The sequence below is a fragment of the Epinephelus fuscoguttatus genome, linkage group LG15 (assembly GCF_011397635.1).
Source record: "Epinephelus fuscoguttatus linkage group LG15, E.fuscoguttatus.final_Chr_v1".
NCBI lineage: Eukaryota > Metazoa > Chordata > Actinopteri > Perciformes > Serranidae > Epinephelus > Epinephelus fuscoguttatus.
This window is the reverse complement of record NC_064766.1, coordinates 3,116,028-3,143,780: the sequence shown is the minus strand read 5'-3', so window position 1 is coordinate 3,143,780 and position 27,753 is coordinate 3,116,028. Positions and strand designations below refer to the sequence as shown.

At 40.8% G+C, this 27,753-nt stretch overlaps 2 protein-coding genes across 3 annotated transcripts in view; one reads left to right on the top strand and one right to left on the bottom strand.

The window, feature by feature from the left end:
- LOC125902819 (uncharacterized) overlaps positions 1 to 27,753 on the top strand; it is a 282,334-nt gene that overhangs the window by 76,753 nt on the left and 177,828 nt on the right. The window lies entirely within an intron of this gene.
- Positions 389 to 25,734, bottom strand: LOC125902803 (putative ferric-chelate reductase 1). The gene is made up of 16 exons (XM_049599422.1): positions 25,491 to 25,734; positions 24,891 to 25,033; positions 24,608 to 24,702; positions 22,377 to 22,527; positions 22,124 to 22,240; positions 20,606 to 20,677; positions 20,246 to 20,344; positions 17,003 to 17,153; positions 16,232 to 16,345; positions 14,468 to 14,583; positions 14,207 to 14,293; positions 12,710 to 12,807; positions 10,234 to 10,292; positions 9,971 to 10,114; positions 9,753 to 9,811; positions 389 to 957 (listed from the first exon to the last, which is right to left on the bottom strand). The coding sequence occupies exons 1-16, from the start codon at positions 25,693 to 25,695 to the stop codon at positions 865 to 867; spliced, it is 1,803 nt and encodes a 600-aa protein (XP_049455379.1). The 5' UTR covers positions 25,696 to 25,734; the 3' UTR covers positions 389 to 864.

Sequence of the window (27,753 nt, the reverse complement as noted above, 5' to 3'; positions counted from 1 at the left end):
ACATACCTTTTATGGTTTTCATGCTCATTTAATCTGGATTTAAAATAAGTCACTCAAAAAAGTAACTCATTGAGTGAACTCAGTTAAATTGTGGGCAGATTTTCCATGCAGTGAATATATGTAGCCCCAACTTCAACTAAAGTATATCCATGCAATATAATTTGAGTTAATACAACCTTTTTTTTAAATCAAGCACAGCTGAAAGAAAAGAATTACATTAAGCAATATAATTTAATTGAGTTAATCCAACTCAAGCTAAAATATAAATATTTATGTTAAATGTAATTGATTCATAGTTTCACAAATCAAACGTGTAATTAAATGGAAATGAAATAAGATTAAATTCTTTTTTATTTGATCTCCTATTAAGACACACTTGAGACAAACCTGGTTGAGATGTTTTATTGAAAATGTTCACATAAGTTCAGCATGGTTAAAACAAACTATCCGTGACAGCATAAAAGCAACAAAAGCATTAAACAGCAGCGGTGGACGGTTTTGCTGATTTAGGAGTTTTCTTTAATGAATCATTGCATAAGAAGTGCCATTAAACATTAGTAACACTACTCAAAATAGAATAAGAGTGTGAACATTTAATTAGAAATGTATAGGAATAAAGTAAACCTATAACTACACAAATACAACTGAAATATGAATATAAATAAAAAAGAAACAGATTTGGTTTTGAATTTTAAAAAAGGATTGTGTCTTTGGCTGAATACTAAAGTTAAGTTCTTCTTTCTTTCTGTTAACAGGGTTTGCTGAACTCTGAATATTACTGGTATTATAAGCCTTGCATAAAAAGTCAATTTTTAAGGATGGTTATGGTCTCAAAAGTTATTTGAGTTTCTTTGCCATTAAATGTCAGATTTCAGCAATAGAAGACAGCAAGGCCATTAGGAGACCAGAGTTCCCTAGAGCCAAGGCAGCCAAGATGAGAGGCTTTATGAAGGACCCCTGAAACAAAAAGTAAGGTTCAAGTTAGATAGTTGACACAAGGTCTGAAAGCTTTCCTAACAGACTTTTCTTACAGCAGTCAGTCAGCGATAGGTGAGGAAGATGTTCTCATTAGACCCGATTTTATCAATGATGCTCTGAGAGCTGAGTTGTGTGGGTATCCCAGCATGTTATTTGGCATCAATTAGCAGCTCAGGATATTAGACGCACAACTGTTATAGTTTTGCTCTCCCACTGTTATCGTGTTTTTCAGAAGAGAAATCAACTGTTTAGATTTTTGAATTATTAACTGTTCAAATGATTCCTGCTTGAAAATTTGCTCTGATGTTTTTTGGAGATCCGAGACAAGGAACTAGCATAGCAGCTGACAGGCCAATCAACCTGGGAAGAACAGTCTCATCTCAGTTAGCCCTTTGATAATGTATCAGCAGTCTTTGTATCATTTTAAACTTAGATAGCCTTTTAGCTGTATTTTGTTCTCCACTGTCTGCTAAGAAAGTAAATGCTCCACAATGTTCACCAGCTACGCTCTAACTGTCTGTCTGGTGCTGCAGATAGTGTACAGCAGGTTTAACAGGAGCCATGAAAACAGTAAAGTTTTGAGTACAACCAAATCAGTGAGACAAAATATTTTAGAGCTGCTGATAATTCTCTGCACCTTTTGATATATGAGTATTCATGATATTTTCCTTCCTGTGTTTTCTAGTGTTTGAAATTGGTCCGGTATTGATCAAAGCAAAACCAGCTGCAATGTGCTCCCTGCAAGCAATTGAGCACTATCAATATACATTCACTAAAAGTGCTTGTTTTTTGTTTTGTTTTTTTACCACTGACAGGCTCAGACTGGTATAAGAAGTGTCTGACAACATTACGGAAATAATCCCTTCAGTGCCGTAACAGAAACATATTGCCGTTTGTAATTTACAATATGCATAATGTCGATGTCATCAGATTATTCATGTACTTTGTTAATATTATCATTACCATTATTATTACTTTAGTCACTGTGGCTGTTCATGTCACCAGATGGCAGGAGCTACATTTGAGGTACCACGTGGAAACTATGCAAGTCACTGAATCATGCGCAACAAGTTCCTGCAAATGTTTCACAACAAAACCCTTATTTTTGATATGAAGAGATTCTCTCCACTGAAACGATACGGTGCTTTTAATTTTAAACAGATACAAGGAGTGTTTACTTTGCAACAACAGTGTTATGCTTTAATTTAGCAGGACAAACAGGAGCGGATTAAAAATAAAAGTAGGAAAATACAGAGGGAATGAGAAATAAAGGCCTATGTCTATAGATAAAGGCCTGTGTCTAGAAGTAAAGGCCTGTGTCTAATATAGTCTGTTTAAAATGAAGCTGGTTCCCTCTGCAGTTGTGTTAAGTAAAGGCTTAGACACTATTTGTGAATTTCATTCCTGTCTATCCTTCTCCATTATGAAGAATTAAAATTCTTTGCTAGCATCATGCTAATGGCATGAAGTGCCTCTGCTATTTCATGCAAGCATTTTTCCCTTTTACTCTGTCATGGTAGTCCCAAGATAAAATATCAAAAAGGCTGGTGTGTTGTTGCCATACAGTTATCCAAAGCACAGGTTACTCTGTGTTCTCATTGGTCAAAGTAACAGCTGTGACCAAAAGTGTCTTAGAAGAACAAAAACAAAAAGTTCAAACAGCTAGACTTTCCATCGTGTCCTGAGGCATCCCAGACGCTTCTATGACACGCTACACAGGATAATATGATGGATTATTGCGCACTGCACTCGCTGTTTACGATCCAAACCAACACCATAGGACAGCTGTGTCGGGCTGTAATCGGGTTAATATCTTGTAGTCTAAACCTGGCATCACTCTTTAAAAAGGAGGTCGATTGATATAGGGATGTTGACTCTTCAAATAACAATCTGAACCTGTCAGTGGCAAATACAAGCACCTTCAGTGGACGTGTACTGACGGTGCTCAGTTGCTGCCAGGGATTACATTGCTGCCCGTTTCACTGCTGGCTGCAGCGGTCTTGATCAATACTGGATCAATTTCTTAAACTGCTGCTCGCATTATTCACTTGGACTCAAAAAACGTAGAGTCCAGGATAGAAAACATTTACTGAGGTTACCCTATAATAAAACAAATTGATTATCGTCACTTAAAACAATAGTTAGATTATAAGATTGGTAGCTCTCTCATGAACACGAAGCTACAGCCAGCAGGCAGTTAGCTTAGCTTAAAGCAGCTGTGCGGAACTTTTTACCATTAATAAAACTGTCCCCAGTTCGTATCACACCCCCTTGAAGATCCGCATATTTATTTGAACCCAACAGCGACAAGAAAGCCTTTCTCTATATGGCTATTTAGGGTTGGGCACACAGCGGAAGTCAGCAAACCAGAATACAGCACCTGAGGCGGAAGTGATTCTGCTCGCCCGCAGGGGCCCACAGCGATTAAACCACAGAAGAAGGAGCCGTGTTTACAGTGTTCTTCGAGTAAGCAGTACGCAATGGGCATTGCTGAACACAAAACACCTAACAGTTTTACCAGAGATGCATCTATGAGGACTTGGTTGTACTTTTGATGTCATGGCGGATAACGAAGGAACATCATTTAAAATTATCTGTGACTGTGACCATGAACACAAATATACAGGCAGTTGTCCTCAGTTTATAAAAAATTCAGAGCTACACCAGAACATTTATGAACAGGTCTTACTTTACTACTAATTTGTGTGTAATGTTAGCATGTTTCCACTAATTACTTGGACTGACCTAACATTAGTAGCGTTAGCTTTGCAAGTGAAGGCTGCAGGTAACAGCTTTGCTGTGTTAGGATTATGTTATGTCTTCATTGTGTATCTTCACATAAAAGAATACTCCGACGATTTGGGAGTTATGCCCTTTCTCTATCATTTTCATGTTCAGACAACATGATAGATATCTTTTTTGTGTCTGTACGTCCAGTGGCTGGGTCTCAGTGGTTAGCATGGCGCTTATAGGGGGTCAGTACGTTCTGCGCTGTGATCCGCAGAGGGATACACCGGTGAGCAGGCACAGATGTAGCTTGTAAACAAAACTAAGCTGTTAATTTAGCCTAGCGATATCTCCAGATTTTAGTAGCTGCAATCGACGACTTTGAACGCGATTTTGAAGAGTTTCTTGTAGCGGACACAGACCCAGAGCCATACCTGTTTGAGCCAGAGTACACAGATGAGCAGGCGAGAAGAGAGGCTGAATCCTCCGCTCCCATTTTGCTGCACAGAATGGGATTCGGTGCTACCATCATTGGGGAGATGTATCATCAGGAGGAAAACCGCAGCAGAGAGTGCATCACAAGGAGTGAAAACTTTGCAGCAATCACTAATCCTGGCGTGATTGAAACTTTTTTTCATGTTCCTAAGATGAACTGGAAAAAACGCCCCAGGCCTGCAGGAGCTGATGGACAGCTTTCAGTCGGGTGAGTATCGTCCATGTCGTCTCTTTGTTTGCTTTTATCGAGTGACCTAGCGCACCTGTCCCAGAGCCAGCTGCAGCTGTTGCTCACTGGTGTATCCCTCCGCGCAAGATGTACTGACCCCCCTACAAGTGCCATGCTAACCGCTGTCTCAATATGAAAATGATAGAGAAAGGGCATAACTCCCAAATCGTCGGAGTATTCTTTTCACATAATAATGCGGACTCAGCAGATGACTTGTTAACTGTTTATTCCTCCTTACACCAAACGTACACGGCTGCTTCTCATTGTTTCCAGTAGCACAACAACGGTTACTACATTACCCAGAATAACTTGAGGCTACGGTAGCCTTAGTAGCTCAAAATACACAACAGATTAGATTAGATCAGAACAGAAACACGACAGGAGAATTTACTGAGTAATTTTGCTGTTTCCACTAATTACTTGGACTGACGTGATGTTAGTTAATCCTCTCGCTCTCCAAAACAAATGCATGCAGTACTTGCCGGCTGCAATCACAATTTTACGACACCAGGCTGTGGGTGTCATACCGCTTCAACCAAAAGGGCGCTATAATCAACGAAAACGAAAAGTTCCGCACAGCTGCTTTAACTTGGCATAAAGACTGAAAACAGGGAAAAAGCTAATGTGGCTTAGAGCTAACAAAATCAGCCCCTCTAAAGCTCACAAATTTGTTTAATTCATACAAAAACTGAAGAAGTGAGTATTTCTTGCCCAGGTTGAGTAACTTCCTGGGGCCGGTTGCACCAACTGGTCTTTACTACGCCTGGTCGTAACTCCTAAGACGGTCTTTTTTAAGACCAGTCTTAAGGAGTGGACTTACGCCAGTTGCAGCAACAGGGCTTAAGCCTGGTCTTAGCTACGCTGGTTTTAGCTGTGCGTGTCCATTTGAATGCCCCGGGAATGCCCCTCACGGCCTGCCTAGAGGAGCGCGGTGATGTTAAATGATGCGCCGCTGAATCACCCCGTGTGCTTGACAGATGACAATTGACAGTTGACAGCCCCTCTCATTTGTGTTGACAGTTTATTTACAGTTTAAGATTTGAAGAAAACATGAAGGATCAACGAAAAACTTTACCGACACTGAAATTAGAAAATTAATCAAGCTGTACAGCCAGCACAGAGACGTATCACAAATAAGAACAAACAGTCAGTATGGGCAGAGATAACGGGGCACATCAATACGTGTTCAGACTCTGGCTGCCTTCATACAGAGGCTGACATGAGGAAGAAGTGGAAAGATCTTCTCAGCAAGGCAAAAAAATACATCTCCTCCAAAAAAAAATCATCCAACTGGCGGGGGTCCTCCCCGAAAACCTCAATTTACAGTGACATCATTGTTGACGTATTTGGGAAGGATTCCCCTGCCTAGTGGGAAGGCTGGTGGTGGTGCTGCGCTGCAGCCCAACACAAACTGTAAATCCGGTGACAGCTCTCTCAGTAAGTTCAAACAGATCTCTCCTACCGAACTGAAACCTCTCAATCAGCTCCTCGTCATTATATAGGTAGAGCTTGACGCTAACTTTTTTCCCAAGGAGCACATGTGCTCCAAAGTTGAAAAAGTAAGGAGTGCACAAAGAACTTTAGGGGCACAATGTAAATTGATCAAATAATGTGTTTTCCGTAATAAATGTGATGCAAATAGACATTTACAAGCAAAATTATTTAATGAATTTGTATACAAAATGTACAGAAAGGTTTTGAAAAAGTATTGCAATTTAATTTTGTCTTTAAGATTATTATCTTACATATATTATCTTTGCAATATGATTATCTTATATAATGTTATTACTATCCTAAAACATTCTCCAGGTCCTCTGAAACTCTGCAGGACTTATTTCCACCCTGCCCAGCAGCGGTACCGTGGCAAACAGTCCCTAACTGTGGGGAGAACGGAGCAGGCTTCCCCGGAGGTCCGCCGCTTTTCCCGGTCCCTCTTCTCCGCCACACTTTGACTTATTTCCACCCAGCCGACAGCCTAGCCATGGAGAAAGGTCCCTAACTGCATCAATAAGTGATTAACATAGGGCGGATCAAAATAAAATAAATAAATAAGATAAAAATCAACCAGCCACCCTCCTCCCCTGATAGTCCCGTCATAAGTAAAGAACAGTCCCTAAAGTGCGGTGAGGTTTGTGGAACGTTACCTGCCACAAGAGAGAAATGTGAACGGCTCGTGTCTCCTCTGACATGCCACATACCTGTGTGCCGCCACAGCTCGGCTGTCCAGGCATGGACCGCGGAACGCATCTGAACAAGGGGGGGCCATAATTTCAAGTCATACGGAGGGGGTGGGGGGACATATGCATTGAAACAGACAATATTACTGATGTATTAAATAACGTTGCAAAGCACTTTTTTTATTCCGACGCCACACAGTCACATCTACAGTACACGCATGAACACGAACATATGCTTGCTCAGATTAACCCCTCTGATCCCACTCTAACATTCACACGCAACAGGCCAAGCCTATTTACACATAAACGCACAGATGAAACTATAGCAAACAACAAAGTACATCCAGTCCACAACCACAACCAAAACTCATCTTGCTGCCTTGAATCTAAATCAACATCATATTCATTATCATCACAAGTCAGCACTCATATCAGACTGATGTGCAGAGCTGCGCTCACACACACACACACACACACACACACACACACACACACACACACACACGCACCCCCAACAACAAAACAAGCGCAGCTGCGCAGTTACTGAAAAGTAACCAGAACGCTGAATTTCTGACCATTACCACCCGCAACCACAATGTGTATGTCCACTCCCGCCCGCTCCCGCAAAACTCTGAGAATTTATGCCCGCACAATAATAGATACATTGATTTTGTGTCTTCTCCCGTCCCGCAGGAGAAAACACGTCATTTTATAGGCTATTAATAAAGAGATTCATGGGGTTGTTTGTTTTGTTTCCCTGGTCTGCATGTCTTAACGCACTGGTCAGGAATAGCGCTCCTATTTCGTTGTTTTCATTTAGTTCTTAATAAAATAAAGGCTGTTTCTCATTCTATTCTCCTCCTCTGTATTTATTTATTTTTCTACCTTTATATAATCACGCAGTGATTGAGGTTAAGGCAAGCCCGGCGCCAGGATGAAGTTACTGAGGGGGCGGTTAAAAATTACGAGGGGGCAAATCTTTATTATTCAACATAGGTTCACACAGTGAGTTGTAAAGAGCGCGTAGACATGCTTAATAGTCACGGGTAATGACAGCTCGTCGCCAGTGAAACACAATAAACTGCACGTCTTCTTTCATGTTTGTCTCATGACAGACAGACAGACAGACAGACAGGTGGAGCAAGCAGCAAATTGATATGAAAGCTGGTTCAGGGCATATTCGTCCATTTATGAATAAATATGGAGTGGAAACACTCATGCATGTGCACCAAGTTCCTGTGTTGACATCCTGTCGCTAGGCTACATCTTCTTCTTCTTCTTCTTCTTCTTTTTCTTCTTCTTCTACTGTTTAATGGGGACCCGCGGGACCGGCGGGACCCAATCCCAATGCAGCCCTCTATGTCAGAGTACAAAAGTTACCCAGGCCATGGCCCCCCTGGCTCCGCGGTCTATGTGTCCAGGTACTACTGGGCAGTCATTTAACCAACGAAAGAGGAAATTACTGGACCTGGAGTCGGACTTCTCTGTCACCGGTAAGCCGTTATCTTGCGCGCTATGATCCTCCACTGTATTCCTGTCTGTGACCCCCGTTCAACCCACAACCGCCGTGATAATATGGGCGCCCCAGCGCCCACTCCACTAACTTGACGTGGAAATGAGCGGTAGTCTAGAAAACTGGCAAGTTGTTTTTTTGTTTTGTTTTATTTTGTTTTGGAGGGTGCTTGTGCGCCCTCACATAGATTGCACCCTGGGCAGTCGCCCACATTGCCCATAGCAAAACCGTCCCTGCCTCTGCCACACTTTGACTTGTTTCCACCCTGCCGACAGTGGGACTAACGGCCGGGCTCCACCGGCTGCAAACTAAGCGTCACGTCAGCGTAGCGTCACGGCGTATTCATATGGGCTCCACTGACTGCGTACGGAAACGACACGTAGAGAAGCCAGCGGGGTTGTTTACCGTTTGCCGAGCCGAGAGGTTGCATGTAGGCTGCATGAAATGTTAAAGCATTTTCCACCTAAGTTCTTACATATATTTGAGTTATCTACAAGTTTACTGTAGTGTTTGTCATCTACTCACCTTCAAATGTCCGCCACGGACATTTACACAATGTCACAGATAAGCATGGGTAAATGCATGAAAAAAAATCATCACATATCACCTCTAATAATGGTTTATTCATTTAAAAACACATTGTGCTTGTTTAGCACACTATTTCATGTAGTTTTTATCTGCTGGAGGGTCACGCAGGGGAGCGTAGCGCGACAAAAATACAAGAGCCGCGTAAAATAGAGTTGTCGCACGGCAGACGGGGGTTGTCTCGCAGCTCCTGTTGCCGGTGGAGCCGCTGTAATTGATTAACAGGGGGGCGAGCTGCTACGGGACTTGCGCTGCAGACGTGTCGCGCCGCTGACGTGCCCGGTGGACCCCAGACGTTATATTCATTGTGCCGACAGTGGTTTGGAAAACTGCCCATAACCGTGTCACACGAGGAAGAGGGAAGGGGGAATGCGGCTGGAGTTCCTCCAATATTTGCAGTTAGATTATCATATTTTTTTATTGACAAAAATATAGGCTCCTTCGGCTGATTTTTTATGCGCACATGTGCCCCTAAATATTTTTTACAGTTCACACACACCTATTTTTAGTCACAAATGCGAGTGAAACGCTTGCACTGTCGAGCCCTGGTAGGCTATGTCCAATTGCTTCTGTCCCTAATTACTCTCTCCCGTCTAAATGCCCGCTTGTATACAGACAGTGGATGAGACGTGCCATAATAAAGTTGATAATGACCTTACACCTGCTCTTGACTAGGGCTTAAGCCCTGGTGGTGCAACCGGCGTAACTATTAGGTCGGACTTAGAACGCCAAGTTACAACCAACTTAGCTTAACACCAGGCTTAAGACCAGTTGGTGCAACCGGCCCCTTTAGTCTCCACTAGTTGCCTGGCCACCCCATGGTGACAACATAACTTTGGAATATTAATGTTTTTATTGGGCAGTTGGCAAAGTGTTGTTGTTTAGGTTTCTTATATGGACAGATCTTAACCTTTCAGTAAAAAAATAATAAATGAGTAATAAACACAAATAAAAAAGCAGCGTGAAACAGCATTACAGTGAGGTTAACAAGTGTATCTGTTGACTGCATCTCTCCACTCCAAAAAAAGCTAGTTCAACTCATACTTACCCAGCGGCTGTGCTCTGATTGGTCAGACAGGATGGCTTGTTGGTCATCTGACCCCGATACTGTACGTCAAACAAACAACAGTTAGAGCAGCATGCAGGTATATGGAGAAGCACTCAACAGTGCTCTCAATACTCAGAACAAAAAAAAAAACAAAAGTGTAGCAGTAAAATCTAAATGTACCCTATACGTAAAAATCAACTTCAACTGAGTTTTCCTACATTTTTTGGTGTAAAGGTGTGTGTACATCAGGAGGAAGACCCTAAATGAGGCCAGCCATGCCACGTAGCCAATCAGAACATGCGTTGCCCATGGCTGGGGAAGGAGAAGTGATGATTGTCGAATACCCAGGAACATGGCTGCCACTGCAGTCACATACAGAGGACATGATGTCACTTTGATCAACTGGATAGGAAGCCCCAGGAAGTAAGGTATTAAAAAAAAAAATAATAATAATTGGAAATTCATTTGAAAGCATACCAACCTGCCATGATCTCAGTCACAGAGCCAACTCCCCAGTGGCCCCAGTTAAAGATGGATCTCCTGCACAGGTACATTCATATACTGTGGTAACAATATTTTTATATAAATGCAAATAAATCTCACAGCTACACATTCAATCACTAAATCCTCCAATATGTCAGTCACTTATTCATACAGTCAGACTTTAGCGTACAAGCACAGTTATAGTTGCACTAACAGAGTAACATTAAAGGCAAAATTTGAGTTTAAGAGCCCTTTTTCCTGCATTCTGGTCACTTTTAAGTAATAAATTAAAATAAAACAAAATAATATATCTAATATTTTATATATATAAATATATATATATATATATATATATATATGTATGTATATCATCTGCTGTGTTAGTGGCCTTTCATGTCAATATATTGCGCACTAGGCATTCTTCTACGTCTGCTGTTGATGTTCCTGGATGCCTCTACCCACACCAGGACGTGGTTAGTTTTAGTAAAAAACATGGTTTGATTCTACATTCTTAAAGGGGAACTAATGTTTTTTTCAACCTGGGCCCTATTTTCCGATCTACTTTTGTCTAAATGAGTGATAGGATGTTCAATATTTGACATTTCTCCAGTACGAAGCTCAGGCTGACCTGCCTGCAGCCCGTGAGCGAGCGCTATATTGTCCGTGTACGTCCATGTAATCCGTGTTCAAATAAATATGAGTGGTCATCAAATTCAAATGGCTCACCCAGATCCAGTTGGTCAAAATCGGGTAAAAATTCTGACATGTTTGTTGTGGCAAGTCAAAACACTCACTCAGAGAATGAAAGTCTGGCTCTGAAATCTCACGTCTCACGAGATTTGAGTTGTTGCAGGAAGTTACCGCTGGAGTGACCTTACAAACGCAAGGAGTTACTCTGTTTGGAGTAGTCATGGCTGAATTTTTACCCGATTTTGATCAACTGAATCTGGAATTGAATCTTGAATTCAATGACCGCCCGTATTTATTGGAACACGGAGTACACGGACGTACACAGATGCAGAGCTCATTGAAACTGAAGAGCGGACAAGGAGAGAGAGGGAGCAGCAACAGGCAGAGGAACATGTCCGTATCCAGCTAAAGGTAAAACAGACGTTCATTTCTCCTTTCTGTTATGTTGTCGGATAATTATACTAACAATCCGAGTCTATCTGTGCGGAAAAAAATGCACTTTTAGTGGATGTATTTTGACATTCTTTGACACTGTCCCAGTGCCCTATTATTTAATATAGCGTGCTCACGGGCTGCAGGCAGGTCAGCCCAAGCTTCGTACTGGAGAAATGTCAAATATTGAACATCCTATCACTCATTTAGACAAAAAGTAGATCGGAAAATAGGGCCCAGGTTGAAAAAAACATTAGTTCCCCTTTAAGGGAAGCAAAAACTGGCATGCCAGGTGAAAGTCTGAGGTATGTAGGACCCATCCACCACCCCTCCAGCCTGCCCTATAGTCACTCTCCAGCTCCTTATATTACATACCACATACACACACTACATACCAGCAGACTGGATGGCAATATGACACGCTGTCCAGCCTCATATCATTAACGCAAAAGCAGAAAGCTACATATTTCATTCTGCTTTTTCGTCCTAAGGCTCCATGAAAGCAGTGGGGATAAGGAGCTAGCCTCCGTTTCAAAGTAATGCAAAAGTAGTGTAATAAGTAAGATATTACTCTACACAAAGAGTAATATTGTAAAGTAACATTATTGATTATTATTGAAAATAATGTGGGTTGCACAGGATAGTGGCCACAGTAAAATCAGACTATCAGCATTTACATAGGTTACTTAGTGGCTTTGCAATCTTTGTAATAAGCTTCTGCCACCGGGGGCGAAATTTTGCAGGAAAAATCTGCTTTACGGCAGGAAACGCGTCATGTATTGCAAAACTGGTTGGTCAGCCAATCAGGGACTGGAGGTGGTCCTTATGAAGAGTTGGGCATGTAATAGTTGAGCACAATGGCAGATGGACAAAGTTTGGAAACAAGTGAAAAATGGCCTAGCAAAAGAAAACGAGCTTCTCTGTCTGAGGAGGCAAAGAAGAGCAAAAGGGAAAGTGATAAAAGAAGAGGAAAAACAAGAGTAAACCTCAGTCAGGTGTTCAAGAGATGGAGGGAGCTCCGTGACCAAAGAGGCTTCAAAACTGGTGTCCAGCTAGCTTTCTTTCTAATGGATCAGTAAGTAACACGGCTGAATGTTAGCTAGATGAGAGACGACTTTACTGTACTGGCTGCTAGTTCATTCCTGGCTGGCCAGCATTGCAAATCGCTGCAACAAGGGACCGGGTAGCAAGTGTTGGTCAGCTGACATCCTCGTTGCCATTCTACGGCAGCCCTCTGACAGTGTGAACCTCCTGAATCATTTAACTGATCGTATGAGGTAGGCCTCAGATTATGTCAGAAATGGAGGAAGCATTACAGTTGCCACTGCATGTAAATGTTAAAGGTATTTTACCTGTGTGAGTCAGGTGATGGTCTGATCGCAGCCAATATTGGTTGAATCAGAGATAGTGTTAGAACGCAACAGCCTAGATATGGATGAACACCTGCATGCTACACACACACACACACACACACACACATTCATTAGTTTTATTTACATATTCCAGTGATATAATGTCAGTGGGAGTAGGGTTGGAATCACATACAAAAACAACACAGTCCTCAGAAATCACAGACACTGATACAAACAATATCTCTAAGTTCAGAACATGTCGTATTTTATGTGTATTTTACTATCTTATTTTACTATATAATGACGAAAACTCTGTCTGTCTGTGGGTGGGTGTGTCTGTGTGTCTGTTCCACATTTTTCTCCTGACTGACTTGGTCAATCCATGTGAAATTTGGCAGAGTGGTAGAGGGTCATGGGATGATGTGAATGAAGCAATATTACATCAATTGGCCAAAGGGGGGCGCTATAGCAACCGATTGAAATTGCAAACTTTGAATGGGCATATCTCATGCCCCGTATGTCGTAGAGACATGAAACTTTGCACAGAAATGACTCTACTCATGAGGAACAAATTTGCCTCAAGAACCCATAATTTCCGGTTATATGAATTTTCTGCCATTTTGAATTTTTTGAATAATACTTAAAATTGATCTCTTTCTAGGAAGTTTGACCAATCTGCATGAAACTCGGTGAACATAATCTAGGGACCAATATCTAAAGTTCCCTCTTGGCAAAAGTTGGAAAACTTACTAAAACTGAGCTTCTATAAGGCAATGAATATTGCAGAGGGCGTAGCTCATCACATAAAGGTGTATAACATCTCAAGGGTTTCACTGATCACCACACAACTTTGTAGGCATATGACCACACATAATCTGAGGGGCCCCTTCCATTATTGACCCGATAAAACAAAATGGAGACGCTAATTTCCGATCTAGGCCTAACCGCCATATGAATTTTTACTAAACTTGGTAGATATGTAGAACAGGATGCCTCAAGATGACTGGAGAAATTTAACTCTAATTGGCAACTGGGTGGCGCTATAACAACAGAAAAATGTTTAAAAATGGCTAAAATGTGCTGTGGCTCCCCCTGTGGCTGAATGTTTTTTTTTTCTAATTTTTGGTATGACTAAGTCATGGTATGGTATGCTAAACTGTCAGTGTGTCATTCTGTCTGTCCCACGTTTTTCTACTCACTGATGTGGTCAATCTATGTAAAACTGCACATAGGCATTGAGGATTGGCATAGGTAGAAGGTGACAAAGCTACCAGTGGGTATGGACTAGTATACTGTATTTGTATATTTTATCATTGAACATCTTAGTTTAAAACAGCACAAGGCACCCATCAACTGTCAAAAAAGTAAAATTGTGTTTGCTGTTATATTCTTCCACCACCAGTAGAGAGAGATGCTGGATCAGTTATCAATTACTGCACAACTTGTGTTTGTATCCGTGTGTGTGTGTGTGTGTGTGTGTGTGTGTGTGTTCTGTACCTTGCTCCAACCTTTTCTATAGAAAAATGGGAGGAAAAAGGCAACAAGGGTCAGAGTCACAGTTAGCATCATCAGGCCTCGGTGAACCTACACACACACACACACACACACACACACACACAACAGCATAGCTTTTATGTCTGTCTCTGTCATTTCTTTCACTACATTTTTTGTTTTGCAAAGCTGGTGTGTGTGTGTGTGTGTGTGTGTGTGCGCACGTGTGCACAGGCGCATGCATATGTGTGCACGTCTAATATCTACCTGGAACCAGACTTTCTGGCCAAGCAGAGTGTGATTTGGCCAATCGGGTTTGTAGAAGCTGGCAATGAAGGTACCAACACTTCCTGTTAGCATCCAAGCTAACAGCATTAATGCACCTAGAGAAGTCAAGGCAATCAAGCAGTTATTTTCTGCAGCTACACACACTTCCCAAAGTAAACACCAAATGTTACACTGAAAACAGTTAAATACTGCCCTGCAACATCATAACGGCAAGACTATTGCATCTTCTCCTTCTGACAAAAATCTGCTGGCAGACTGACATTCTCATCTTACAGAGTATCTAATTGTCTAATAATGTGTTTTCTGTCACTTGGCTTTGTGTGCATTATTGATCGCATTTAAGTGATCTCATTAGGATTATGTTGTGTTGTGGGTAACTCAGAGAAAATTGATGGAATGAAACCTTGTTAACTAGGGGTGTTATGGTTCACAGAATTCATGGTTTGGTTCAATACAATACAGCGGTGTCATGGTTCAATATATTTTCGATACAGCAAAAAGTAGGAATGCCAGAGAAATTTCCTTTATTCATAAAGTTTTAAATGTATGAAAACTAATGTAATTTGGACTTAGTTTTTTGTACAAAGCAGGAATTACTGTCTGGCTGATATGGTCTTAATAAAATCTGGGTATAGAAAAATCAGTGATTTCTTTCTAAACACATTCTACATGTTAGAAAATACTTGTTGAAAACGTGAAAAGACTTGGAACTATGTAACATTGAATTGTGGAGTTAGACTTTTAAATTGTTTTTCACCATTTCTGTGTCCTTTGGTATAAAAACTACTTTACTACTGACATTAGAGCGCATAGTATCAGTCTATTTTTTTCGCCCACTGTGTGTTGGCGGCAAGTTTGCTGTATCCCACAAGCTCTCTGACACAAGCTAAAAATCACAAATGTACCGTTTGGTCTATCTGGCCGAATCGGCTAACCAGCCTGCCAGCACTTACTGCTCACTGCTGTGGGTGTGTGCTTTGAAATAACATTAGTTGCTGTTAGCTGCAGAACGAGAGGCTATCGCTGCGCAGGGGATTTTGCGCAGTGCAACCATGTGTGTGGTACTGGCTTGGCTGCTAAGGTGAGTCTGTGGTTGCGCAGCAGCTCATCCCCTGGCTGAGGGGTCGTGTCTGTTATCGAACTAAGGAGAGTCTGTAGCTGTGCGGCGGCTTATTCTTTGGCTCGATATGTTTTTATCCACTGCTCTCTCTCTCTCTCTCTCTCTCTCTCTCTCTCTCTCTCTCTCTCTCTCTCTCTCTCTCTCAATTGCCCTCATAATTCACAGCAAAACCAAAGTGGTACAAAACACCAAGCCTGTGGGTTGTTGGAGGATCTTCTATTTCGGGTGTGGTAATGATGTTACTAACCATCTTACAATGAGCTAGCTTAGCGTAGCTGCCCCCCAATGTGTCTCACTGGTGTAGAATGTTCTGGTTTCGGGGTGGTAGGGGCAGACAGCATGTTTCCTGTTCCATCCTGTGTGCTCCCTTGTTGAGCACAGTGGCACGGAGAGCAAAATATTAAACACAATTTAAGCTATAGTTTTAGTTTACAAATATAATAGGATAGTTCAACATATCGTTGGGTTTGTGACGTGTACCGCACCAAAAGCCTCGTACTCAGTGGTTCAATGTGAATACATGTTTTGTTGCACCCCTGTTGTTAAGCCTAGATAATATGTCCCTTGGCTTATGTGGCTGCACCAGACACTGTCAGTGACCTAAATTTGAGCACTCAACAAACCATGCATTTTCATAATGGTGGGGCCCCGGGAGCCTCTCAGGACCTCTGGGGGTCCAGTGATGTGTTTTCTGTGGGTGGAGATTAATGGCTGCTGGCTATGTTTCCATACTTCACCTGGAGGAGAGACACAAGAATGGTACTTGTTTCAATTTTAGTAATTACTGTATAAGTCAGTAATTTAATTCTACTAATGTTACCCCTGGTGTATTCAAACCAGTGGGACATCAAAGTTTGTAATGTTATTGTTTAATAGTCATTCTAGAAATCCCAGACCTGTGAAGATCATATAAAGCTTACGGTATCTCCACAACCTTTAAACAAACAGACAGAAAATGAATTCTTATCCTTTAAATGTGTTTTAAATATGGGACACACAAGTCAACTCAAACAACTCAAACTGCAGCATCTTCATAACATGCTCTCTTTGGAGGAAAGCAACAGTGCAAGTTAGCAAAGAATGAGAAATTGTTTGTGTTGTGTTGTGCAATCATAAATCACTTCAGTCTTGAAAGGCCAATTAACCATTAACCAGAGTATTAGAAAAAGCCAACAGTGAATAGGCCTTTGCTTTGCTGTATGTGCTCATCATTTCCTGATAATGACATCCTGCTCCCCAAATAAAACTGATACCATTCCAACCAACTTCCATGTGATATGATAAGGCTCTGGCAGATTGATAAGAACTTAAATTAGCCTCTAAGACACAGGAGAACTGTCAAGGTCAATGGGTTCTGTTTCCAAATTGACATGCGTGTGTGTATATTCTCTTACCATGCTGAGCACGTCCGCTGGCTACAAACAGAAAGTACTCTTGATTCAGATCAAAGCGTGCTGGTTCCTGATCACTCATTTTGACTGGCCTACTAAACCTGCACTGAATCACTCCATCTGCCAGCCGCCATGACACTGAGGAGAGACCAGACTGCAAATACACACACACACACACACACACACACACACACACACACACACACACACACACACACACACACATACACACAGAACATTTAGGGTTTAAAGTGAAACTTCTATGTGTTTTAAGGCTCAGTCCTATTTTTTCATATTTTTGTGTCAACATGACTAATGGAGGCAACAATTTTTAAAATTTGTCCAGTATTTAGAGAGAGCGCTGCAGCTGGCAGCAGCGAAACACTGCAATGTAATCCCTATGGGCAATTGTGCACCGTCTAAAAGTGTTTGTTTTTGCCACTGACAAGCTCAAATTCTTATTCGAAGTGTCTGACAACATTGCGGAAAGGATCCTCTAGAGAAATGAAACAATTTTCCGTGACTTTCACTGGTCTGTTTGTGTGAGTGTGTTACAAAGTCTCCCACAAGGAAAGGTCTCATTCTAAAATCTTGCAAGAGGTGACTTGTTACAGGAAATTCATATTGTGATTCTCACAATATTTTAACTTGTTGGCATATTGACATCATACTGTTATGCACTGAAAGCGAAATTATTAGTGACTCTGCGGTGGTTCGAAAAAGAGGAGCAGCTTCAGTAGTGTGGAATAAACTGTGGCGTCCTGAATATTTTATGAACAGCCCTGGACTTCTCAGACTCTTTCTGCAACTTACCGCTCAGAGGGAACTCATTCAGTGGCTCCTCTGGCAGCAGCACTGCGTCTCTCCTTCTCCACTCTTGCGATGCGCATGCAGGATTTCGGTGTTGTCGAATGATGTTGTCATAAACCTTTGATGCCGCTTGCGCCTCAACAAAAAACTACATATACGTGACTGTGCAATAGTTATGGTAGCATAACAGCCTGTCACAGGTTACAGCGTGATGATTAGAGGAGTAATGGCAGAGCATAAACGTCAACATGGAAAAAAATACAACTCAATCATACACACACAAAAAACTTAATGTTGTTGAACTACTAATATTGTATATATCTGAATCTGAATCTAATCTGAATCTCACTCTGAGTTACTGTTTACAACCTAAAGAAATGAATATACTGAATATTTGAAGGCAAACTGTTACGTTTACATGTAATATTATATCACTTATTTTGTTGCAATTCTATGTTCTTAAATTAATGATAAAATATTTTTTATACTAATTTGTTATATTGTCAAGAATATTTTTATCCCAAAAATTCCTTGAAATATTGTGTTATTACTTTAGGGCCATGTCGCCTACCCCTACTTAGCATTGTCTAAAATATTGTCAATGTCATGACTGATTTCTACAATGTGGAAAAAGTCACCGAGATTATAGAACAAGACTTCTCTGTGAGTTAGACTTGATTACACACACTAACAGACAGCGAAAGGTAAGAAAGAAACATTTCATTTCTCTGTAGGGTCTTTTCTGTTATGTTGTCAGACACTTGAACAATGATGATCTGAGCCTGTAAGAGGCAAAAACAAACTTGTAGTGCATGTAAAATGATGGTGCTCAGTTGCATGTAGATTGCAGCTTGTTTCATCTCTCTCAACACCATTTTAAAAAAATTTTGACTCCATCAGTCACTTAGACACAAAAGCATTAGAAAAATGGAAAAATGGTCCATGCTGTACAGAGGCGTCTCTACAACTGAATTCAATTTCAGGAAGGGAGATTTGGGGAATTCGGTAATTAGCTTTCTTTGTAAGAAATTGGATATCAATCTTCTGTCTGTGCCTTCGGTGTTGAGTTGGACTCTTGATGTGGTTAGCCTAGTTTAACATGAAGAATGGGGGAATTAGCTGGCCTGTGTAGTATCACTGGTTATGGCTGTTTTTTGACAGGAATCGCTCCATTTAGCTGCAAGCCCTTTCACATTTCTATTTATGTACAGACTAAACTAACAAGAAATATACTACTTAATTAGTGAGTTTAAGATGTGTTAATATGTGTATTTTTTAACTTTGGACAGAGCCAGACTGGCTGTTTTCAGTCTTGATACTAAGCTAAACTAACCACACCTTGACTCCAGCTTCCTAGTTAACACTCAGACATGAGATCAATATCAATCAGAGTCCTGCATGGATCCATTTTTGAAAACCCCCACCTGCCCATATCCGCCCAGAACTGACCCGTTACCCGTCATATGTCTAAGTCACAGCTGCACCTGCTCAAACCTGTTAATTCAAGTCCTGCAACCTGACCTACACCCGTGATTAAACACATACAGGCTACAGTCATTCACATGAATCTAGGTTCTCCATTATTGAATTATTAATCTAGCAGAGAAAAGGTCTCTTTCACTGGCTGTGCTTGATGCTGGGATGGTGAAAACATTCAATAACTGCCAGGTTAGAAAACATTTCAGCATGCTCCCTCCACCACCATATCCTCCTTGGGTGTCTTGAGCTCAATGTTCTGCCACCTCATCCTCGGGCTGCAAAGTTTCATTGTTGCAGTCCTCCACGTCTGTGATAAATGTGATGACAGGGTCAAAGGTTCCACTTGTGTCATTGACTTACAAAATAAAATGAACTGCAGCTTGATAATAGGGTAGATGCCAAAATATTGCACATATACTACACATCTTTTTCATTGATTTTATTCTAGAAAATTAAAAATATATTTTTGTTCTCATCGGCTGCCTGCCTGTGTGTAGTTCATTTTTACCTGTGCCCGTACCCATGAATTTATATAGTATATACATATTTTTACCCATTACGCAGTTTTTTGTGGGTTACCCACAGGTACCCAGCCCAGTGCAGGACTCTGACTCAAAGGGAGAAAATAAGAACATTTCAAACTACACCTTTAAAACACATTCAAAAAAGAAACTGTATGTCTGCAAGCACACCATGTCTTTGTACTCAATAGTCAATTCAATATTTTCATGAACAAAGTTGTAAAATAGAATACAATAGTAAAATTTAAAAAAAAAAAAAAGTTTCAAGAAAAATAAGAAAAGTAAGGAGAGGTTGAAATGAGACTTTACAGCATACATGCAGTGAACATTAGTCTGTTTTCTCTTTCGCTGTCAATAACATCTACTGTACTGTTTAATGTCCAAGGCTCCCATTCTGCCCATTCGATTTATGTAGAGAAGTGTTTTCATTTCTCACCTGTGACTCGTCCTCAGGGTGTGTTCGTCCACTGACTAAGGCAGCACTCACTGATATTCCTCCCTCATCATTTATACACATGTAAACATCGTCATTGCCCTGGGCACACATACACATACACATACACATACACATGTGTATAAACACAGACTTCAAAAGGTATATGCTGTCATTTTCAGGTTAATATACTGTAGGTGCAACATGCTGGTAAATGAATCAGAACAGAAAGTTGTTGGTCTCAGGACTTATGCAGCACACTGTGGTGAAATTCTTGATCACAGCTGCAGATCTTTTTTTATGAAGATCAACTGGGTCTATATTTGATGAAGAATGTTGTGTCACACTGAGGGACTAGCTTACCATCCATGTGTCCCAGGACAGTGCAAAGGCAACATATCCCTCTGCTGGGCCACTCAGTTCAAATATCACAGCCTGCAGAGAAAAGTGATGAAGATTAAGTGGTGACATTAATGTTAATGTGTAATTTCTATAATTTCAGATAGTTTTGATAGAACTATCAACAGTGTTCAGGAACAATAGAACAGTAAGAGGAACATACATATTTTTTCTTCATTAATTATTTGACATCACTGTATTCTCTAAATATTTACTACAGTGTTCAAAGAGTGGGTGTGCCTGAGATTACAGAAAGATTTCAGTGAGACCACAGAGGAATGAGAGTGAAAGCTCATCCTTCACCTTGCTAGTTTTACTATGGCAAACTTTATGTGACTGACAAAATAAAAATCTTCTGACGCTGTGCTGTAAGCAGTCTAGCAGATTAACTGGCAAAAGCAACCTGGAGACAGATGTTCACATGCACACTAAAATTCCACAATTATTCTAAATATGACAATACACATAGAATTTGATACAACTCATGTAAAAGCATATTGTGAGTTAGGCCTTATTCCAAGTGAAGCGTTTTCTGATTAAGATGTGGGATATGCTAATTTAATATTCAGGTTTTAGGAGCATTCTTTGGGCAAGTAGAAAGCTCATTTGGAATATGCATCTCAGCAGGGTTGCAGATGACAAAAGTAAGTTACAAATGTAACATGTTACAGTAATGTATTACGTTTTAGCAGTAACAAAGTAATATAATATGTTACCAACAGGATTTCAGGTAATATTATTACATTTATAGTGTCATGTAATGTGTTACCACCTGAAATAAACTGTTTGTTGTTTTCAATTTTCATTGATCCACACTGCTCCACTTCCACCAATGCGCCACCAGAAAAAACATCCCCCAAAGGTTGTTGTGTCTTGTCATGTCATTATACGCTACATTACAGGCCTAGAAGGGTGCCAGTGATTGGCACATCTGGGACATAAACTGTAGACTGTAGACTTTAGACTGAGGTGCACATCAGTCTAGTCCATTATGTGTTGTAGAGATAATAAGATGCAGTACACGCAGTTTTTTTTTTTGTTGCACACCCGCAGTTTTTTTTCTGGCTACCCTTGTGATCAGTTAAAAACAGTCTCTTTTACAGCTGAGTAGCGTACTTGTGCACATGTTTGAGGTCTGCTCAAGTGGAGCTCAAATGCTGCGTCTGCTCAAGGTGTGCTATTTGTAGACAGAAGTAGTAATGTTTTAGCAAAAATGCGTGTGTTTGGGAAGTACTGAGCATACGACTGGATAAATAAGACTTTGACTGCACTGCACGAGTTGTGTGAGAGTTTATTAACAGATGTTGTGATATATTTTTGCTGTTGTTAAACGTGGCCCCCGCTCACTTCAATTCATGAGGAATGTTTGCCTTTTTTGGATTCTCTGTTCACTGTGAAAGCATGAATTCAACATATCACACAGTGATTAACTGATATACAAATACTCATTTTGCGGGTGAAGTATTTCTTTAATAGTCAAACCATTTTGTCTGGTTCCTCTGTAGCCATGGACAGGAAGAAGCAGTGAGGATCTGTTGGATCACAGCCTGGAGGATCTAGCAGGCATGATTTTGATTGGCCACATCCCTCAGAAGTAAACTAAAGATGTAAAATAAGAATTAGTCTTAATCTGTCACACTCATTTTACATTAAAGTTAATTGATTACTCTATGTTCAGACAGGAAATTGAAGTCACAATTAATAATCATCAATAATAAAATGTCACAACACTCACAGGCCCAGGCAGGATGGAGGGTGTGGTTGTGGGCTGTACTGGAGGAGGTGTAGTGTCTGACTGAGGGGGTTTGGGAGTAACACCATGCTGATAGATGACTGGTCCAGGCAGCTTCACCCAAAATACATTGTAGTGGGCAACTACAGTCACACTGGAAAATATACCCATGGATACAGACAATTTGGCGAGGTCACTTCCACAATCCATATTCCCTTTTAAAATATCTAAAGGGGGATTCAGATATTTGGGGGTGTTTATTACCAGCTCCTTCAGGGATCTTTTTCTGAATAATTTTCAGCCGTTATTAGATAAATGCCAGTCAGACTTGTCCAGATGGGCTGCCCTCCCCCTGTCCGTTGCAGGCCGAGTTAATCTTATTAAGATGGTTATTCTTCCGAAATTTCTCTATCTTTTTCAACACATCCCAATTTGTCTTAATAAATCCTTTTTTTTGCTAATCTTGACCAACAACTTAACGCTTTCATTTGGCATAATAAACCAGCCCGTATTAAGAAACACATTCTTCAACTTTCTAAACCTGAAGGGGGACTAGCATTGCCAATTTTCGTCACTACTTTTGGGCCTGGGACCTAATAAACTTCTGTACTGGCTCAGTGGTGAAGGTACAGGCGCTTGTCCACCCTGGGCTCATACTGAGATATCATCTTCCTTCTGTTCTCTGCATTCTATGATTTGCTCACAGCTGCCCATAAGGTCTCACCTAACCCGGTCGTCACCAATACAATTAAAATTTGGATTCAATTCAGGAAGCAATACGGCTTACACAGGGCTTCGATTCTTGCTCCAGTCTTGAATAATCATGCATTCCTCCCTTCCTGCTCCAACCCAACTTTTTGTGTATGGTCAGATAAGGGCCTCAGAACACTTTATGACCTATATGACGAAGGTGTTTTCACATCCTTTGCATCTTTGTCAGACAAATACAGCTTCCCCAATACCCACTTTTTTAGTACCTTCAAATGAGACACTTTATTCAAAAGCAGTTCCCACATTTCCAGCAGGATACTTGAAATTTTACGATGTCTACAGTTAGAGAAGTTAAGGTTCTCACAGAAGGGATCTTTGACATCGTTCCATAAAACCTGGGACCCCCTGCTATTCCTTCTCACTTCACTTCTTAAAAGAATTGACTGGCTTATTTATTTTTATTTACTTACTTATTTATTATTTTTTTCTTCTTTATCATTCTAATATTTTACTCTATTTTGTCTTACTCTACTTTAATTGTTTACAAATTGTATGTTGCTATATAACAATTTAGTTGTTTACTGTGACCACATCTGGCACGGGTTGTCAGGAGGGATAGTCGGATTCATGTTGGGGTTTTCTTTCACTCTAATTCAGACACTCTGATGTGATATGAAGCTGATGTACTTTTCTGTACGGTCTGCAGAAACTGAATAAAGAAATTTGGAAAAAAAAAATAAAAATAAATAAATACGTATTTTGCTGTGTTGACTGTTGTCATTTGTGTAATCAGTTGTAAATGTTATTCACTACCTTTAAACCGTATTTGTGCTTTGGCAACATATGTTAAATGTCATGTCAATAAAGCCTGTTGGACTGAATTGAACTGAATTGAATTGAGCTAAACTGAACGGAACTAAAATGACACAAAGAGGGTGTTACAGCACTTGGCATACCGGAACACACCACTTTATCCTGTTAAAGCCACAGTCACAATTTGGATTAATTTTTATGAAAACCCATTTTGATTTTGATTCTCATATCCAAAGACCTTGTACAAAAATGAACTGCTTTGCACTGTTAACAGCAACTAGATCCAGCATCTTATTGAGACTGGTGTTGATTTGTTAACATGTGTAGCCATACTTAGCTATTAAAAGGGACTCAGTGTTTAATTGTTTTACAGTACATTTGATTTATCAATTCCCACAAATAATTATTATTCCCCCTCTCTGGGGACAAATGTGGGTTGAAAAAATTAAGAAATTATTTGCCACAGCTAGGGGGGCTAGACGGTGGTCCAGGCTGAATATTATGGGAGCGGCAGCTCCTCCTTGCCCCCGTCCAGAACTGCTATTGCTTGTCAGACAAGCTACCTAGTTGTATCGCTTAAACAACATCTTGATCTTTTGTCGTGATCTTTTGCAAAGAAAACTGCAATCATTAGGCATACTTCTGACCGGGGTGGCATCTGTTAAGCATGAGCTTGCTTTAAATAAGGATTTAGAAAGAAATAAACTCACAAAAACTGAACCTGCGTGGGAGCATCTGCAGGAGCATTCCAGATGACAACAACCTCTGTCTGTCTGGCATCACTCGTATGGCTCACTGCTGAACCCTGGACACACACACACACACACACACACACAGATTTTGTAATTGTATTTTCATGTATTTTATAGCTTGCTGAATAACCTGAGTGTGTTATCCTGGTTTCTGGGTTTTGTGATCTATTACTTTTTTACTCTGTTGATTCTCTTTTGGCTCGTCTTGATTACTACTATGTGTCTGTGCATGTATGCATACCTTTTGCTCATTACAGGTGAGCAGCTGTGTCTTTTTCAGATTGGTCAGGGTGAAGGTGCCAGCTGTGGTTACTGAGCCCTGACCGGCTGCATCTCTGGCCTGAAGCAGAAAGCCCTCAAAATACGATGTTCCAGACAGGGTTACTGGAAAAGAGTGTTTCAAAGTTAAAAACCAAAAGAAAAATGATGTTAATGTTATCAATACTTTCTATTCATTTGGTTATAAACTAATATCTTACTAAACTTGTTCTAGGACCTGTATTTGGACCAGGTTTAATCTTCAGTGCAGCCTCAAAATTTATTTGTTTGGTCAAAGTTTTATTTACATTTCTTCCCTCATTTGATACAAAAGACTATGCTGACTGGTTTCCTCCTCTTGAAGTACTGCATATTTAAAAGCATATAGTAAACTGGTTTACTAATAGGAGTAACTTTGTATGGATTCTGTTTCAGGGTAGATTTCCTGAAAGATAGGATAAAAATGAGCACAGTATATTTTTCACATTAGAGGCTTTATCACAGCACTGGGTTCATGGAAATATGTACATGCATTGGTAGTGTTGGGTTTGAACATTTCAACAAATTTGTAGTTGTTAGTCACCTTGGATGTGATCTCTGGGACTGAATGTGGTGGTGTTGGTCCCTAAGTGATAGGGGCTTTGAGTGGTTTGACCAGGGACACGATGATGGGGCTTCATGCTGCCACACACTTCACTGACCTTGCCATTGGCATAGCAGCCTGCTGGCACCCAGTAACACACCAAGACAGAGATAAAAAGAAGAAAACACAAGCCCATGGGAGACATCTACGAGATAAGGTATCAGCCGCTACACGGTGTCCAGAAAGTGTCTGAAATGAAAGAGACATCACACATTCCTCCAAAGAATGAATTCAACATGACCTTAACTGTTTCTCTGTATCTGACAATATGTATCCAGACTGCCATCATTACACTTTCTAACAAATCTACCAAGGATAAACCATTCAGCAGCTTTCTTCTTGCTAAAGGTCTCCACCATATTTTCATTAGACCTCAAAGTTGGTCCCTATCATGTCTTTGAAACCTCATGCTTTATGTTTGTAACACATGGAGGGTTGTATTGTTCCTCATGAATCTGTGAGCTGCCCTAATTCAGTTATCTGATGTATCTTACTTTGCAGCCAAATTAAGTTCAGATCATTTTCAAAATGTACATTTTGACACAATACAACACTAAGGAGAAGACACCAACACACCTTAATCATCAAGAAGTCAAAATTTTCAGATCAGGTGGCAACAGCAGCAGGGCCACATCCAAGCTACATGAGCTGATCTCAAGCAGCCCATTCAACTGATGGAGTGCCTGATTAAGGCAAGGTAGTCAGCTGATAGATCTAATGAGTCCTTTTATGCAACCAATTGGCAAATCTCATTCAGGGTGCCTTATTTAAACTGCTCTGGCCTGCCTACTGTTGCTGCTTCCACTGCAAGCAGCTTTGCAACCTGCCTCCACCCCAGCTCCTCCTTTTCTTGTTGTGTCTGACATATCATGTCATTTCTGTCAGTGATGCTGTGCTCTGCTCCCGGGGGTCTTTGCTGCTGCTCTCCCTGCGTTAGACTTTCCTTATAGGTACATGGAAAAGCAGGGAGGCATGCTCTCTCTGCCTCAGGCTTTTCTTGCATGCCTGTGGAAGTGTATGTGTCCTCTCTGCACCTTTGGCTTTCTGCATAGGCCCAAGGAAAGGCAGAGAGGTCAGAGAACAGAGTCATACCACCAGATATAATACTGTTTGTGAGAGACACAGTGTTGGGAGGTGTTAGGACAGATGCCAAATAAAATCTTCCTGAGAGTTCTATCCATTCAGATCTGCAACTATGTGTTACCAGCAAAATGACATAAGGGAGCAAAAGTCCAAGTAGGGAGGGCAGGAGTGGTGGTGGATGGGTCCAACAACCACCAACTTTTACCTGGGAGGCCAGCGTTTGCTTCCTGTAAGATTGCAAAGCCAAACCCTGTTCTTTTTTTCTAAACAGAAGTGTATTTTGAAATCAGACAATGCATGTAACAGGCTGAAGTTGACATGGCGCCCCAGAACATCAACAACCAATGCGCCCAGGGTACCCTGCACGTCATATGACGTGGAAAGTCCATGACCAAACATCAAATAGTGACAAGGCTGGAGTGAGAATGTGTTATTATAACACAGGCAACCTGAAAGATAAAGTAGGCTACAGTATATTGTCATTTAGCAGAGAGTGAAGAGGTTTAGCTCCAGTCAGTTAGTCTTTGATGGGACAAAGTTCAGGAAACTGGTGAATTCAGCATTTACAGTCAGTCTTTTGCAGTGTTGTGGCTATGGGGTGCCATTTGTAAATCTAAATGGGTTTTTTTAAGATATTTTTTTGGGCATTTTTTGCCTTTAATGGACAGGACAGTTAAGTGTGAAAGGAGGAGAGAGAGGGGGGATGACATGCAGCAAAGGGCCACAGGCTGGACTCGAACCCGGGCCGCTACAGCAACAGCCTTATACATGGGGCGCCTGCTCTACCACTCAGCCACCAACGCCCCAAATCTGATTGTTAAATCTAAATCTAAATGTTAAATGTTAAATCTAAATGTTCTTGGGGAAACTAAATATTTAGCTAATATGCAAATACACACTGCCAGTCGCCAGAAGTACCAAAATAAAAGCCCGGATGGTCAGACTGTGTTTATAGCTTCAAATAACTAATTAAAACCAAACTCAAAGTACACGTCAAATAAAATTTCTGTCATTTTAGGTAGTTATTATCACACGATGTATGTTCAAGTGTTCATTTTCTCCAATTAGTTTGGTTTTAATTTGTTATTTGATGCTATAAACACAGTATGACCACCTGGGC

Excerpts from the sequence above, each read along its gene's own strand:
- LOC125902803 (XM_049599422.1), bottom strand. The coding sequence starts at position 25,695 with ATGTCTCCCATGGGCTTGTGTTTTCTTCTTTTTATCTCTGTCTTGGTG. Across the intron at positions 10,115-10,233 it reads TGTGACTGAGATCATGGCAG|TGGCAGCCATGTTCCTGGGT; the intron begins GTTGGTATGCTT and ends ATGTGACTGCAG. Across the intron at positions 9,812-9,970 it reads ACACCTTTACACCAAAAAAT|TATCGGGGTCAGATGACCAA; the intron begins GTAGGAAAACTC and ends TTTGACGTACAG.